Raw genomic sequence first — 16,404 nt, 5'->3', positions numbered from 1 at the left:
CTGGCTGTGATTTTCATTCATTCCAGTAGTTTGAATCTTTTGAATCTGTTCACTAAAACGATACATTCATTAATTCAAGCGACCCTTTCAGCTTCAGTTATATATCGTTGAATCTGTCACTCAACCGATTCGTTAAGAACACCGAATAGTTTATGGAACTAACTAATTATTTATTAATAAATCTACCAAGAGTAGGAATTGGGTCGTTAGGGTTGCTAACTTTAGCAAATGAATATAAGGGACACTCAAAATAGTTTAAAAAAATACTCAACATTAAAAAAAAAACCTAAAAAAAAAACTGCATACAGTACCACAAGATATTTGTTATTATAACCACCCAGAGCCGATGAAAATTTATTTTATTTAATGGCTCTGGGACCACCTATATCGGATTGCTCATGACGTCATAAAAATTGAAGCCACTGCACTGCCATATTGGTATGGTATCCAATTTTCAAAATGATTATTTTTCAAGGATTCAATGATTTTTAGTGCCATTCCATACACAAGTAGCTACACGAAGGAACGAAATTAACTAAGTACTGGGGTCCCGGTCAAAACAACAAGATAAAACATTAACCAATAAAAACATTAAAATCTAAGGCCTATATACTATTATGGGTGTATATTATTATTATTATTATACTATTATACCTATGGGGCATGTTGTCACATTTAACTTCTTTCAGGGTAGATAAAGTAAAAAGTATACACTGTCATAATGAAACAAAGCCACATACCAGACATGTGTGAAATTAATGTTCAACAAAAGAAACTCTCTGAACCCTATGCAGATTTACACAAACTGAGAAAAAGTTTGTGCCCTGCTCTACACTACTATAGAAATCAAGTAATTAAATTTAAAATAACACTGGATAGTCTTCATTGTAAAAATTAAATACAGATGAATCAATTAAAGTTACAAAGAGTCAAAGAGCAGCAAGTGATTTTCTCTTTGTCTTCTGTTGCTTGTTGCACATTTATTAAGCTGCTTACTCCAGTATGCTTTTTCTTTCGGAACTGTTTACGTTCACTTACGACGATTGTGCTTGTGTGAATCCTCGGCAAGATGGACATTGTGACATTATTTCTCTGTGTATTTGACCATTTAAGCTCGTTTAGCACTCGCAAACTGTTTGAGAGGCGGCTTTATTTGTATGCTTTGGATGTGAGCATGGGAATAAAAATGACCAACCTTTCTTATGATTTGCATTTTTACTATCCATTTGTGTGTGCTCTTTGTTATTATTAGAGACATCAGAGATTGGTGGTATACACTTTATACACATTTTAGCAATTTAAAAATGTTTGAAGGATTTTTACACTGCACCCCAGCTCTCACCAGATGGCACCCCGGTTGGGAATTGCTGGTTTTAAGAAAAAATTACCGTGATTTTAACAGTAAAAGACTTTAAAAATGCTGCGGTGAAAAACTGTTAATTGGTTTACAGAAAGTTTCCGTACTATATACGGTGAATAAATGTAATAGATCTAACAGTACATTTAATGTAATTTTACGGTAAAATACTGTTTAATTCACAGTTTTTGAAAGTGAAAAATAACAATTCATTGTAAAATTTACAGTGAAAAACCATAAATTGACATTCCCACAATTCCCTGCGTGACACTTCACATTTGATATATTTTTGTTGAAATAACTCTGTTTCTTCTTAGTTTTTCTCATTTTTTTCTAATCAGTTATGTACATTAGGGTTTTATGTTACATCTAATGTTGTTAAATTAATGTTTATTGCATTTTAAAAATTTCATGCATGTTACCATGATGGTGTTTAGTGTGTGTGTGAATGACACTGTGTGCTCCTTCTATATATAAGTATTGTCCTCCTCAGCTTGTGGAAAAGCTGCTTGTGATGAACTTTGATTCATCATGTGACTCTTATCACCACTGTGTTTGGTGACTGTCAGTGTATTATAAAGATACAAAACAGATAGTAGTACTTCATTAGGTTGGTAAATTAATATTATATCAGTTAATGAAATATATTATTTTACTGTAAATATTACTGAGGTTTTTTTTTTACAGTGTACTGAAATCCAATGTTATATATACATATTTAAAATGTAAAATTCACATGTAACTCCGTAAGTATGTTTATGGTTTGATGTCATTTTTACAGTATTGTTCTGGTAACCACAGCTGCTGGTATTTTTCCATAGAACAAACGGGATTTTTTTTACAGTGTAGAGAGAAGAGGTGGTTTAGATGTCCGAGGAAAGAGAGGAGGTTGCATTTGAAAATTTGTGGAGTGGAGGTAATATTTTGGATCATGTGTCACAGTTATGTTCAGTTTGTTTGTTTTCATGGATTTTACGTTCATTTATGACATCTGTTGCCTTTGTTCTAGTTTCCCACCACTCATCAGTCACCATGGACACTAACACTAATCACCACTGTTCATCACAATCAATCATCTGTTTGACTTTTAGTTAATCATCACTGTGTATTTAACTGAATCTCGATTTGACTGTATTGACAGGTCCCTCAGTTTTCTTCAAGGTGATTGGGATACCTAATAAATCCGTAATTGTTTTTTTTTTGAATGGTGGTGATTTAGGCAGCTGGGGGATTTTTGCCTCGTGATTGTTTGCGAGGATCTAGCACAGGGCTTCAGATAGTATGTCAAAGATTTTTGGTCTGCTTTAACATCCGAAGGTCAGATGGACGGCAAAATAATATTTGTCTCGCCAGCACACTCCAAAGAGATGCCAGAAGTCGGGGTTTATTGGCATAACTTTGAAGGCTTATGTTCTGTCAAGTTTGGCTAACCATGCTCTGTGACCAACTGATTTAATTAGCTGAATTGCCTGGTCTGTGTCATGAAAGTGCAAAGAGAACTCGGACAGAGGGATTAGGGTATTAATGCTTGGAATGAAGGAGTCATGGGGAGTGGAGAGAACGATAATGATTTCCTTTTTTCCTGAAAACCTTGGTTGCTATTCCAATGGGATTGATGCAGTAGACGTCAAATGGGGGGGAATCGAATGGGCCGAATCCACCTCCTTTTGCGAGGAGGGAATCTACGGTGTCCAGATCTGTCAGGGCAGATTGTGAATTATAACAAACTAAAGTCTGGTAGACTTTCTAACCTGGGACCGAAACCTTGTTGTAAAAAAAATTTAGTAAGTAAATTGCTTGTCAGGGTGGTTTTTAGCTCATATGCTAAGAGAGCGACATTAACAGGAGAAGAGAGGTATTTTTTTAAGGTCGTTATTGTTTTTTGCTGAAGATTTGTACATGGGACGGATGGGGAAGGTGTGTGCACCGCTGCAAAAATGACAAACACAATCTTTGTCTGAAACAATAAAAATCGCTGAAATTGTTAAAGACTTGGCGATTTGAACTGGATAAACAATGTCTGTTTTGATTTCCAGAAAGAGAGTGGTCGAACCCAGACTGTGACACATATGAGGTGGATTTGACATTGACGGAGGTTGGCTGAGGGTTTGGGGGGTTTTGGATTTGAGGGCAAACGTGGGACTGATAATTGAGGGACATAAAATATTGTGGCAGCCCAGGTTAAATAATTTCTTATTGTATACTTATTATCTACAATAATTTCTTATTTCTTGGGCTTCACTTTTTGACTTTCTTTGTGTCTTGGGATTTTTCCATTGTGCACTTCATACCTACTTAGACAAAACAAGAAGTAGTAGTCCTTGGACACACTGACACTCACACACAACCAGAAGTTGAAGACACACACACATTTACGCACATTCATTTCTTGAAATGCCATAAATGGTAAGGTTTGATTCTTAAGTCAGCCATCATGGAGATTGTTGTTTGACCTATGTCTATAAATATGACCTGAAATATCTTCCTGAATAAATCTGAGAATGAGAATGCTTTGTACCACACTTGATCTGTGTCCTCTTGGTCATTCTCCCGAGATCTCGTGCTGCTGCTGCCACACATAACAGACTGAACAGATTACCTCGGAATATTTTACGAAAACTAGGATGAATTCTGCTAAGGAAAGGATGAGATTCAACAGGGTAAATTTTAAGGAAGAGGGAAAAGGCAGGATGCAGAGGAAGTCCTGGAGCGGTTCCTTGTTGGATGAAAATGGGGCGGGTTCTACTACACCAGATGATGTTTAGAAGAATTCTTCAGAGGTAAAAAGCTGTAGGCTACTTCGTCGGATTGGAATATGTTTCACGGAATAGGGCGGGGCCGAATGCTGGAAGAATTTGTCAATGGGAAGACGCAGAGTATGCTGCTTATATACGCTCATAATGATGATTGACAGGACAATGATGATTCTGCTCTTCTATGCACAGAAAGAAGACCTTCTAAATGTTGAATCTATTTAAACTTAAGGCAGTCGCATGCACAAAAGTTGTTGCTGTTTCTGAAAACCAGTTTGCTTTCATTTTTACATTTTATATAGAGATACAATACATTGTATCTCTGTGTGTTAAAGATATGATTTTTTAAAATATTAATTATTCATGCAGTTGAACACCAATAGGCTACAATGAAAGGGGGTTTGCTAAAGCCCCAGGGACCTATGTGTTCTTAAAGTGGGCCTGGTTGTGACGTACTCTCCCCTCTCCGTCTGCATGTATTCTATAAGCAACCAAAGCATTTACAAGATACATCCAAGGAAGAAATTATAATTAATTAGTGTAAACTGTTGATGTTTAATGAATAAAATAATTAATTCCATTTTTCATTTCTGAAAGCAGCATGTTCCAGTCAGAATACAGAACAATAAAAACAAACATTTCAATTTATTAATGATTTTACATAAATTTAAATGCTGAAAATATACATTAGACACATATGACATAGACTCATTATTTTAGTAAATATATTAATGTGAACTGATTTTTTTTTTCACATACATTATTTCCTTGATCCTAAAATGAAACTAGCAAAAGAAGTTCAGTTTCTCTTTTTGGGTCATTTCTATGGAGAGTCATATGTAGCTTCTCTCTCAGAGAGAGGCCTAGCATCTCTTTACAGGTACATCAATTACTGTCATGAGTCTCAGCATATAAAATTACATCACAGTTCTGTCAAAAAAGTGCTACATCTTGCAGTGTGTTAAACTCCTCCATGCCATTGAGGGTCTGGTAGTGTCAAAAGTTCATAATAACAGTTAGAGATGCCCCTGACAGCTGTGCAGTCATAGAATCTTGCTCTCTCTCACTCACTCTCTTATTTTAGGTATGTTTTTTTTTTTATACAGAGAGTGCATACCTATACCTACTTAATGTACATATTACCATGGAACATGGTACATTTCTCTCTCAGCTCAGTTTTCACAAAACTCTTTTAATCTGAAAGTCATTAGTGTTAGTGTGTATGTATGTTTATTGAGTCTATATGTCTTCTCTGTCCTCAGAAGCCAGTGATGTGACAGTAGGCCTCTAGGCTGGAGAACATGATGTAGAGAAACCACAAACCGAGGAACAACATTGAAGTCAGAACCTTTAGCGTTTTGGGGCCACCCAGCTCTCCACCCACTGATGGCCGCCGCCGTAGCATCAGCACACCCATGTTAATGAAGGCGAAGATGGTGAAGAGTGTAACAGAGAATGCAAGTGAGCCAGGGTCTACATAAAACACCTGACCTTTGACCTCCCAGTAAATGGCTGAAATGGACCAAGCCACGCCAATCCCAAGGAAAACATTAACGGCGTTGCTACCGGTTACATTTCCAACTGAAGCATCTGCATACTGATCCTGTTGAGCAGCGACCTTGCTTGCAAATGTATCTAAAAAAGGAAGGAAGGGAGAAGAGATATGACTGATTGATAAAATGATTTTGGCCACGTTCACACAGCAACAGAATACAGTTGTCAGTCCTGAATTTGAGTCCTTATGTTCACACAAAGTTCAGGTATTTACAGGAGTGACAACTTCTCGGAAAACCTGCGTTGTGTGAATGGAACCAGATTGGACAACTGGTTGTCTGTCAGGTCAGAGCCACTCTGCACAGCACAAACGCATGTCTGTTGTGTGTTTTTATGTGTTGTTTCGTTTTCAGTACCTTACAGTGATAGAAATATGAGCTGTGTGTCATCTGAAGGTTTTAGATCCAGCCACTGTTCTCCACAAGTTGGAGCTGCTTCTGTCAGTTTAGTGTTCTACGCACGACTCAAATGTATGGAGTTAATATAATGTGGCTCATTTATTTTTATTTGTAAAACATTACATATATTTGTTACTCCACTGCGTTTTCGCTCAAACTGACCTTTGTATTTGCACATAACTTTCTGTTTGTTTGCGAGTCGAGTTTTTCTTTGCAAAGCAGATCATGTTTGTTTGCAAAATGCTGGATTTGTTTGTTTAAAGGGGTGGTTCAGTGTTTTTTTTCTAGGCTTGATTGTGTTTTTGGGGCACAGTTTAACGTCTTAATGCTTAGTTTTTTTGAAAACGCTGTATTTTTCATATAGTTTACCTTTATTCTACACCTCCGTTTCCACTGTCATATGAACGGCTCATTTGACTTCCTGCTTCTAAGATACCACTCCCTCCGAAATACGCAGTGTGCTCAGATTGGTTAGCAGGTTGGAAGCTGGCCCAGTGTATCGTGATTCGCTAAAGCGTCCGGAAACGCCACGCCCCTTACCATTTGTAGTTAGTGCTTCAGTGAAAATGTAAATAATAGCGCCTATATTGCTGTATCAAATTGAGCCGAATCAGACCCAGATGAAGAGGGTCAAGCAGAACCTCTGCTTTCACGGCTTTTAAAGGACATTTATGAATGTTATTTAATTTTGTATTTGTGTCAAAGTGTTTAGATCAGTGGTCTCAAACTCAATTCCTGGAGGGCCACAGCTCTGCACAGTTTAGCTCCAACCAGCTCCAACTCACACCTGTTTGGAAGTTTCTAGTAATCCTGAAGACCTTGATTAGCTGGATCAGGTGTGTTTGATTAGGGTTGGAGCAAAACTGTGCAGAGCTGTGGCCCTCCAGGAATTGAGTTTGAGACCACTGGTTTAGATGCTTTCACTGCTGTTTGTTAACTTTCAATATACAGTTTTATCCTGATTAAAACTTTACTGTAGCCGAATACATGACTGAGTAGTAGCATTTTTGTAAAGGTATTGTTTAATTTATTGCATGAACAACTGTTTGTCTATGAACATAGATGTTTTTTGGAGAATTTAGCTAACTGGCTAGCGAAGCAAAAACGAGTTGCTCTTGGTTTGTTTACGTCCTTGATGCAACCAAAAATAGGAACAGAACTATAAGCTTAAAAGACATGTAAAAACAATAAAACGTACTTACAGTTTGAAGCCAATAAACAGCAGCTTCTGCTTTTAAAGTGGGAACTGCTCCATCTTTCAGTAAAAGCCTTTGTGCAAATCCAGCATTGAACTCATGTAGATTCTGGAAGCTGTCTTCAGCGCCGCATCCAGTGTAGAAAATATCACAGATTATAATGGGTTATATTATCTTTTGGACGCGTTGCGCCGCTCGCGTCCGGTGCACACAACTCTTCCTCTTCCATTATGCTGCGTGACGTGGCTTCGCCCACTTTGTTGCATGTTCCCGGGGGGGTGTTTTGCAGGGTTTATGATGTCACCAACCCGGGAAGAAGCTTGTTGTAGTCCAAACTGGTAGTTTTTGTAGGCATTAAACTTCCATAACTTTAAAAGACAATATCTCCGTTTGCATTGAACTTTCAGCGCAGTAACTTTGCAGATAGTGTTTATGCTCAAGCAGCAACATTACACACTAACTAAAGTTAAAAAAGTGAAATCGCATTGAACCACCCCTTTAATTATGGCACAATATTAAATCCATATAATTGCTCCACTCTTCACCCAGATATAAAAGCTGCTGTTGGTTAATGAAGATTTGATGGATGAACTTGTTGCTTGAATGGACTTGTCTTTGATATTACATTAGCCACTGCCACTATGGTTACTGGTAAGAGGATACAGGCTTGACTCCCTTTGTGTATTCATACAGATTCATACAGTATTCGAGACGCTACTGTAAGTTGCTGTGTGAATTGGACATTTTGACTCACACTTGTAAGTAAAAGCAGTTGTCAATCCCCAAAACTGGCAGTGTGAACATAGCTTTTGTTTCACATATCGAGGCACACAATCTACCATACATGTTTACCTGGTATGGATGTTCCTAATGCAACAAACACTACAGCAGTGACAGTGTCACGGAGGCCCACTGTGCAGCCGAAATGAGACGCCAAATCTCCGATGACAGCAGTTAGCATCCCAATGACCACAATGGACACAACGAAGCAGGCCCAGCCATTACAGTACTCTGTAGGTGGAACGAACGCAAACAGAATCTTCCAGAACACTGTAACCACATGCATGAAATAATCACAGCACGAAGGCTGCTGAGGCTCCCCTCCTTCCTCATCACCTTCTCCTGAGAAAAAGAAAAAAAGATAGGAATAAAACATTATCATCACCTGAAACAAACTCTCATGAGATTTTATGCACACAAACACAGCATAATTCATTTCATATATATAAAAACACAGAGATGATTTGATTCTACCTGCACTGACTGTTATAGCCTCAATGAACTGTTCCCTCCAGGAGTGTGTGCCAATTACTTCAGCAAGATTGGTATCCTTCAAAAGACGGTCTACTGTATTCTAAACACATATGCACACCATGGTGGAGCTCAGTGATTGAGAAATAAATCCATTACAGTAATCCAAAATAAATCCAAATCAGCAATCAATCAGACTTCATCAGTTGCTCTGTACAAGTCATTACACCTTTTGTAATATTGACAGTATTCCAGATTAATTTGCACAAAAGGACTATTCTTGCGTAATGGAGGCTATAGCTAGTAAAGAGCTGTGCAAGTAAACTTCACACCCCTGGCCTCAATAGGCAGGGCTTGAGGGGGCCCCTGCGACGAAGGACCGAGTGGAATCCCCCATCCCCCCGGAACATGATCACGACGGACACCCCATACTTGGGACAGCCCTGTCAATAGGGGCACTAGTGAGGTTTACCTGCACAGCTCTTTAATAGCTGGCCTCTTATACTTAGCCAAATTTACATTTTGTTTAAAGGTGCCATCGAACGTTTTTTTTTCAAGATGTAAGGTGTCCCCTGAATGTGTCTGTGAAGTTTCAGCTCAAAATACCCCATAGATTTTTTTTAATTAATTTTTTTAACTGCCTATTTTGGGGCATCTTTAAATATGAGCCGATTTATGCTGTGCGGCCCCTTTAAATCTTGTGCTCTCCGCCCACGGAGCTCGCGCTTGCCTTAAACAGTGCCTAAACAAAGTTTACACAGCTAATATAACCCTCAAATGGATCTTTACAAAGTGTTCGTCATGCATGCGGCATGCATGCGTCGGATTATGTGAGTATTGTATACTGTTATATTGTTTACATTTGATTCTGAATGAGTTTGAGGTTGTGCTCTGTGGCTAATGGCTAATGCTACATTGTTGGAGAGATTTATAAAGAATGAAGTTGTGTTTATGCATTATACAGACTGTTTAATAATGAAAATAGCGACGGCTCTTGTCTCTGTGAATACAGTAAGAAACGATGGTAACTTTAACCACATTTAACAGTACATTAACAACATGCTAACGAAACATTTAGAAAGACAGTTTACAAATATCACTAAAAATATCATGTTATCATGAATCATGTCAGTTATTATTGCTCCATCTGCCATTTTTCGCTGTTGTTATTGCTTGCTTACCTAGTCTGATGATTCAGCTGTGCACATCCAGACATTAATACTGGCTGCCCTTGTCTAATGCCTTTCATAATGTTGGGAACATGGGCTGGCATATGCAAATATTGGGGCGTACATATTAATGATCCCAACTGTTACGTAACAGTCGGTGTTATGTTGAGATTCGCCTGTTCTTCGGAGGTCTTTTAAACAAATGAGATTTATATAAGAAGGAGGAAACAATGGTGTTTGAGACTCACTGTATGTCTTTTCCATGTACTGAACACTTGTTATTTAACTATGCCAAGATAAATTCAATTTTTCATTCGAGGGCACCTTTAATTGAAAAATCATATAAGTTGTGTATAAAGCTTTAGTTTTAATCTAGTTTTAAAGCGTTCAATTAGCAAACACACAGATTAAAACAGAAAGAGTTGCAATGAGGAAATGAAATTTAATTGCATCACAATCTTCATGCATCTAGGTTTGATTAGTTCAGAGAGTGTTTAAAGGTTGAAGTTAAGGGCAATCCCAAAACACACTTCACACTGAGGCAAGTGGTCTACTACCGCATCTAAAACTCCATTAGGGGCCATTCCCTGTCGGACCTATATGAGTGGAGGAATATATACAGCTTATACAGTTTCTGTAGCATGTGACAGACTTAATTGGGCACAGAGTTTCATGTGTATGTTAATATATGCATGCATATGATGTGTATACCTTAAAGGCCATGCTCTCCTCTATAATGACCTCTAGCCTGCTGTGTTCTCCCAGAATGGGCTTCCCCTTCTCTGCTATACGTCTGGCATCCTCCACTTCTGGACCAGGAGTGGCTGGGGAAAATGAGAGGGAGAGCAAATGATAAATACTGAATGCTCAGATGTGAGGTGTAACTATTCTTTGTGTAGACAGACAAAATTGCATATACACTGCATAAAAAACAGGACAAAAGCACGCACAACACTGGCAAAGTGCTCAAGTTGGGTGAAGAAAAAAACAAAAAAACAAACAGAAGTCAGAAAAGTGTGCCCACTTATATATATATATATATATATGATGTATATGAAGAGTTTGTAAAATCATCTTACCCTGATTCAACAGCAAATCTACTTGCAGCATGCAAATAGAGAATGAATGAATAAATTAATCAATTAATGAATCAATCAATCTACACTACCATTCAAAATTTTGGGGTTGCTTAGTTTTTTTTCATGTTTTTTTTTTTTATTTGAACAAAAATAAAAGCAGTAACATTGTGAAATATTATAATTAAAATAACTTTTCTATTTGATTTTTTTTAATGCAATATATTCCTGTGATGACAAAGCTGAATTTTCAGAAATCATGCTAATTTGCTGATTTGCTCCTCAAGAAACATGTCTTATTATTATTAAATGTTGAAAACAGTTGTGCTGCTTGTTATTTTTGTGGAAACCTTGATACATTTTTAACAGTATCTAATCATTAGATAAATGAAGGAGGCTCCAAGTAGTTGATTAACTCACTAATGAACCTGGTGTTAATTCTCTCTTTAACATTCACTTTTATTGGTACACATCGGCTCATATTACGTACACACACACACACACACAAGCTTAAGTGTGTGCGTAGGCGAGTTGGATCTAGTTACTATGAGTGACGCATGTCTAGTTTGTCCCCCTGTTGTGCTGTTGTTATTGATCTGAAACTGGACACTGGTCATAGAAATATGTATGCCTGAGAGATGAGTAGGAGGCTTTTGGCATCTCAATAGTCTTAACAAATGAAAATATAAGTAAGCATTCATAGAAATCTCCCACAATGAGAAAATACTATAATATCTGTGATAATTAACAAGGATAGGTACACACACAGACCTGAGATGCCTCTCTTGAGCCATTTGGGTTCTTCAAGTACAATGTAGAAATTTTCTCGCTTCTCATATTCCTGCATGTTAATGATGCGCACCTGTAGTGTCTTACTGTGGATACACACGTACACAAAGAGCAAAGGACAAATAATCATTTCCTCTTGGTTTTACCTCTGAAATATTAAAGGAGACCTCAGCATTTAAATCACATCAGAGTTGGGCCTGCATGAATACTTTAACACACAGTGCATAAATAATTAACCCACACAGACGAACTGAGATGAGCTTTCGGTTGTGTACATGTTCTCCTCTCCACAAACCATGGCTGCATTGAGGGTTTAAGATTTATCTTATTTGTTTTAACAATAAAAGGTAGAACACATTTGTTCAATGTGTTTACGTGGCATGATTCTGGTCTTTGCCATGTACTCTCTGAAGCTTCACTGTACGGTTGTACACTACCTGTGTAGACAGCACAGATTTCAACCTCATCAGATTTCACATACACACTAAATGAATGAAATACTAAATAAAATCCTGTCAAAACTAAATTCTGTCAGAAAAAAAATGCTATTTAAAGTGATTTTGAACCACATTGTTCATCAAAATGCAACCTATCATATATGCTCTATTTTATTTATAATATAATGGTGTTACTATAAATATCTCCACATGTACAACTTAAGAACCAAAACAGAATTTGTTTATGAGAATATATGGATCTATGGATATATGGTGTCACTTTGTGTCAATGTAAACCCTCTAGTCCAGGATGTCGGTTAAAAAATTATTTTTGACTGAAAAGACATTTGCTGCTCAAAATCCAATATTAGTGTAACAGAGTCAATCTGGAAGCACACACAGGACACTAGAGAACATCTGCTGAGATGTTGTACAGAAACACATCCTCTCAGAGTATAAATTACTAGGCAATTATAGACCAAACAGCAGTAAAGGTAAGCACTGGGGAGAAAGAGACCTCTAGTGGTTCAAATGAGAAGTGAGGGCATAGTGACGAATAATAGAGGTTGTATGTATGCTGATGGCGATGTACTACGAGGCTTAAAAAAACTACAGCTCACCTAGTATTTCAGAGTAAAGGATTTCAACTAAAGTCTTTAATAATGCTTACTGTGTGTTTTGAAAAACAGTAATTAAATCATATAGTAATTGCATATGATATATAAACTGACATACACTACTGTTAAAAAGTAAGATTTTTTAAAGAAATGTATTATTTTATTCAGCAAGGATACATAACATTGATAAAAAAGTGTCAGTAAATAAATAGTTAAATGCAGTCTTGCTGAGCATAAGTTCTTTAAAAAACAATTTAAAAACTTTCCAACATCAAAAAATTTTGAATGGTAGTGTATGTTAATTTATAATACCTTATAATGCATTATAACTGCATTGCATATATTAGTAAAGTATATTAATGTGCTGTAATGGTCCACAAAAGCACATAATTAGAGGTTTTTCAGTGCTACTATATTAAACTACTATATAACCAAGACACTCCACCATCAATTTAACACAACAATAAACCAAACCACATTTGTTTCATACATACAATTACCTAAATTTTTTACATAAATTCAAACTTTGTGTTCATGTTAGAAGTAAAGAGAATATGTAGGTAAAGTTAAAATAACTTAATTTTAATTGAATGTAAATCTTTAGTGTGGACATTTACCTAGTCTGCTCATTGGTAAACTCCAGCTCTCCTTGTGTGTGCTCATAGTCAACACCCTGTCTAGCAGAACCGTCCTCTGTGTGATACGGAATCGTTACGGTCCCACGCATACCGGATGTCCGGTTCACAGGCACCTCAACCACACCTGAACATTCACCCACGCAGAGCTCCCGCTGACCAAATGCGAAGACTCCTGCATGGTCATCGTCCAGAATGGTTACCGTGGTTACGAGGGGTTCAACCAGTCGTGCCCCATCAGTGTTGGTCCCATCCTCTCCCTCTCGCAGGTTTGAGAGACGCACAAAGAAGTGTTCGTCTTCTTCGAACACATCATCATCAATAATGCCCACCTATAAAATGAACACATACACACATGCATCTTAAGAATCTCGAATATATGCACTACTGTTCAATAATTTGAGTTTGGTATGATTTTTTTTTTATGTTTTGCAGTTATACTGTGGAATATTATCACAATTTTAAATATTAAAAAAAAAATTCTATATGAATATAGTTTAAAATATAATTTATTCCATTGATGGCGAAGCTGAATTTTCTACATCATTACTCCAATCATCAGTTTCACATGATCCTTCAGAAATCATTCTAATATGCTGATTTGCTGCTCAGCAAACATTTCTTATTATTATCATTATCTTTTTTGCTCACCAGCCACTGTGGCTAGTTGTTTTCCAAAGTTACTAGCTACTCACTGGCCACAATTTTGACATCGATACCATGGGAAAAAGTGCCATTATATATATATATATATATATATTTAATAATATCTCATAATTTGGCAGCAGGTATATTAGGCTGCTGTCACTTTAAGACCTGACGCACGTAACCATTATACTGTTACACATGCGTTTTCTTTGTCCAATGTTTCCGTTCACTTAAAGGGGTGGTTCTGTGTTTTTTTTCTAAGCTTGATTGTGTTTATGGGGTGCAGTTTAACATAATGCTTAGTCTTAATGCTTAGTTTTTAAAAAAATGCTGTATTTTTCATATATTTTACCTTTATTCTACACTGCTGTTTCCATTTTCATTTGAATGCCTGGTTTGACTTCCTGATTCTATGAGACCACTCCCTCCGACATACGCAATGGGCTCAGACTGGTTAGCTTGCCCAGTGTTTGTGATTCGCTGAAGCGTCTGGAAACGCCACGCCCCTTACCATTAGTTGTTACATGTGCTTCAGTGGAAATGTAAATAATGGCGTGTATATTGCCATATCAAATTGAGCCCGAATCAGACCCAGTACAAACAATAAAACATACTTACAGTTAGGGGCCCATAAACAGCAGCTTCTGCTTTTAAAGTGAGAACTGCTTCATCGTTCAATAATAGTAATAAATTCAGTTCATTGCAAATCCAGCATAATACTCATGTAGATTCTGGAAGCTGTCTTCCGCGCCGCATCCAGTGTAGACAATATCACTGATTATAATGGGTTCTATTATCTTTTGACGTGGCGCATCACGTCGCACACGTCTGGTGTAGACAAGTCTTCTGCTTCCATATGCTGCGTGACATGGCCTCGCCCACTTTGTTGCATGTTCCCGTGGGCAGGGTTTATGCAGGTTTATGATGTCACCAACCCGGGAAGAAGCTCGTTCTGGTCCAAACCAGTCGTTTTTGTAGGCATTAAACTGCCATAACTTTAAAAGACAATATCTCCGTTTGCATTGAACTTTAAGCACAGTAACTTTGCAGATACTGTTTATGCTCAAGCAGCAACATTACACACTAACTAAAGTTAAAAAAGTGAAATCGCAATGAACCACCCCTTTAAAACATAACTAGTTTGAATAGCAGTGAAAAAGGACTCAATTTAGTACTGAGAGGCAGCTTTATGTGCATGCACTTTGGATGAGAGCACACAATCTACGGGAATGAGTAAAATATGAGCAATATGCGCAATCCCACGCCAAAATTCAAACCCTGTAACACTAACAATATTTATCCGGAGAAAATGAATCAAGTGAATGAGGCAGGTTTGTGTGTCAGAGAGATGAGAGAATGAGAAAGCCCAGCTGGTATCATGTATCTATTCTGCGGAAAATGAGTTGTAGAAGCGTTTCAGATATTTCAGTATTGGTATCGAAAAAATCTATATTTTGACAACACTACATTGCCCTTAGTTTATTATTTCAGATGTCTTTTTAAAAGCCTACAACTGAAAAATGTACATATTATAAATAAAATTCAACAAACCAAAGTGGCTAGCAGGAGTGACTGCCTTACATGCCACTGCTGAAATCCACTTGCATTTGGCAGGTATTAATGTCAAGCCCTGATTATTATGGTTTAAAAAAAAAAATAAAGTTCTGCTTAATATTTTTGTGGAAAATGTGATATATTTGTTTCAGGGTTCTTTAATGAATACAAAGTTCAAAAGAACAGCATTTATTTGAAATAGAAATATTTTGGACCATTATACATGTCCTTACTTTTATTTAACAAGGACACAAATTGATAAAAAATTACAGTATTCATGTCTTCCAAAAAAAATAAATAAATAAATCTTTTGTGTTTTCATTTGCCATTTGAATCATTCACATCATTCCACTGATTTTTTAATTGAATCACTTAGAAATAAATGATTCTTTTTTGTTCATGGATCAGACATCACTACTTTCTCACCTTTATTTCCTTGCGTGTCTCTCCAGGCTGAAATACGATCGTTCCCTCACAGTACTCATAATCTGCCCCAGAACTAGCTGACCCATTCTCTGTCCTGTAATCGACGTGGAAGGTTCTGGTTCCAGTTCCCCCCTGTAAACAGACCCATAGACTCACATTCCCACAGTTCTCACTGCACTGATACTGGGCCTGCTCAAAAGCGATCTGAGAACAGGTGGCCAGGTCATTCTCAGTCGAATCTCCAGTGACTCTCTTTGCCTGTTCAGCTGCGGCATGTTTCTTCAGTACGTTCCCAGCCCCGATCATCATGCGTGTTGCCTGCACACGGTAAAATGCCCGGCTCTTATGCTGTTTCTGCATGGAGGCATAGTTTGCCATTTCAATCAGCTGATCCAGGTCTTTGTCCGGATGCTTCTCTCTTAGTTCCTTCAGCATACGGATCACCTACAACCATAGACAGTCTCAGTAACATCTAAAAACCTTTCATTTCTGAATACTCAATCTTTCAACATCTTTCTATGTAAGGTATGATATTCAATCAATC

At 37.4% G+C, this 16,404-nt stretch overlaps 1 protein-coding gene across 11 annotated transcripts in view; it reads right to left on the bottom strand.

The window, feature by feature from the left end:
* Positions 1 to 4,659: 4,659 nt before the first annotated feature.
* The window catches only part of slc8a2a (solute carrier family 8 member 2a), a 29,740-nt gene continuing 17,995 nt past the window's right edge, over positions 4,660 to 16,404 (bottom strand). For 6 of the 11 annotated variants that reach the window (XM_067407759.1, XM_067407756.1, XM_067407757.1 and 3 more), the window contains 8 exons: positions 15,861 to 16,304; positions 13,215 to 13,564; positions 11,520 to 11,629; positions 10,758 to 10,775; positions 10,390 to 10,502; positions 8,513 to 8,612; positions 8,111 to 8,380; positions 4,660 to 5,745 (listed from right to left, as the gene is read on the bottom strand). In XM_067407759.1, the coding sequence (XP_067263860.1) occupies positions 5,369 to 5,745; positions 8,111 to 8,380; positions 8,513 to 8,612; positions 10,390 to 10,502; positions 10,758 to 10,775; positions 11,520 to 11,629; positions 13,215 to 13,564; positions 15,861 to 16,304 (1,782 nt within the window). In that variant the 3' untranslated portion in view covers positions 4,660 to 5,368. Of the gene's footprint in view, positions 5,746 to 6,984; positions 7,378 to 8,110; positions 8,381 to 8,512; positions 8,613 to 10,389; positions 10,503 to 10,757; positions 10,776 to 11,519; positions 11,630 to 13,214; positions 13,565 to 15,860; positions 16,305 to 16,404 lie in introns of those variants that run through there. The other 5 variants (XM_067407761.1, XM_067407754.1, XM_067407760.1 and 2 more) reach the window with 5 other exon arrangements.

This window comes from Chanodichthys erythropterus, chromosome 13 (assembly GCF_024489055.1).
Source record: "Chanodichthys erythropterus isolate Z2021 chromosome 13, ASM2448905v1, whole genome shotgun sequence".
NCBI classification, from domain to species: domain Eukaryota; kingdom Metazoa; phylum Chordata; class Actinopteri; order Cypriniformes; family Xenocyprididae; genus Chanodichthys; species Chanodichthys erythropterus.
Note: the sequence above shows the minus strand (reverse complement) of the source record. Positions and strands in the feature narration are given on the sequence as shown.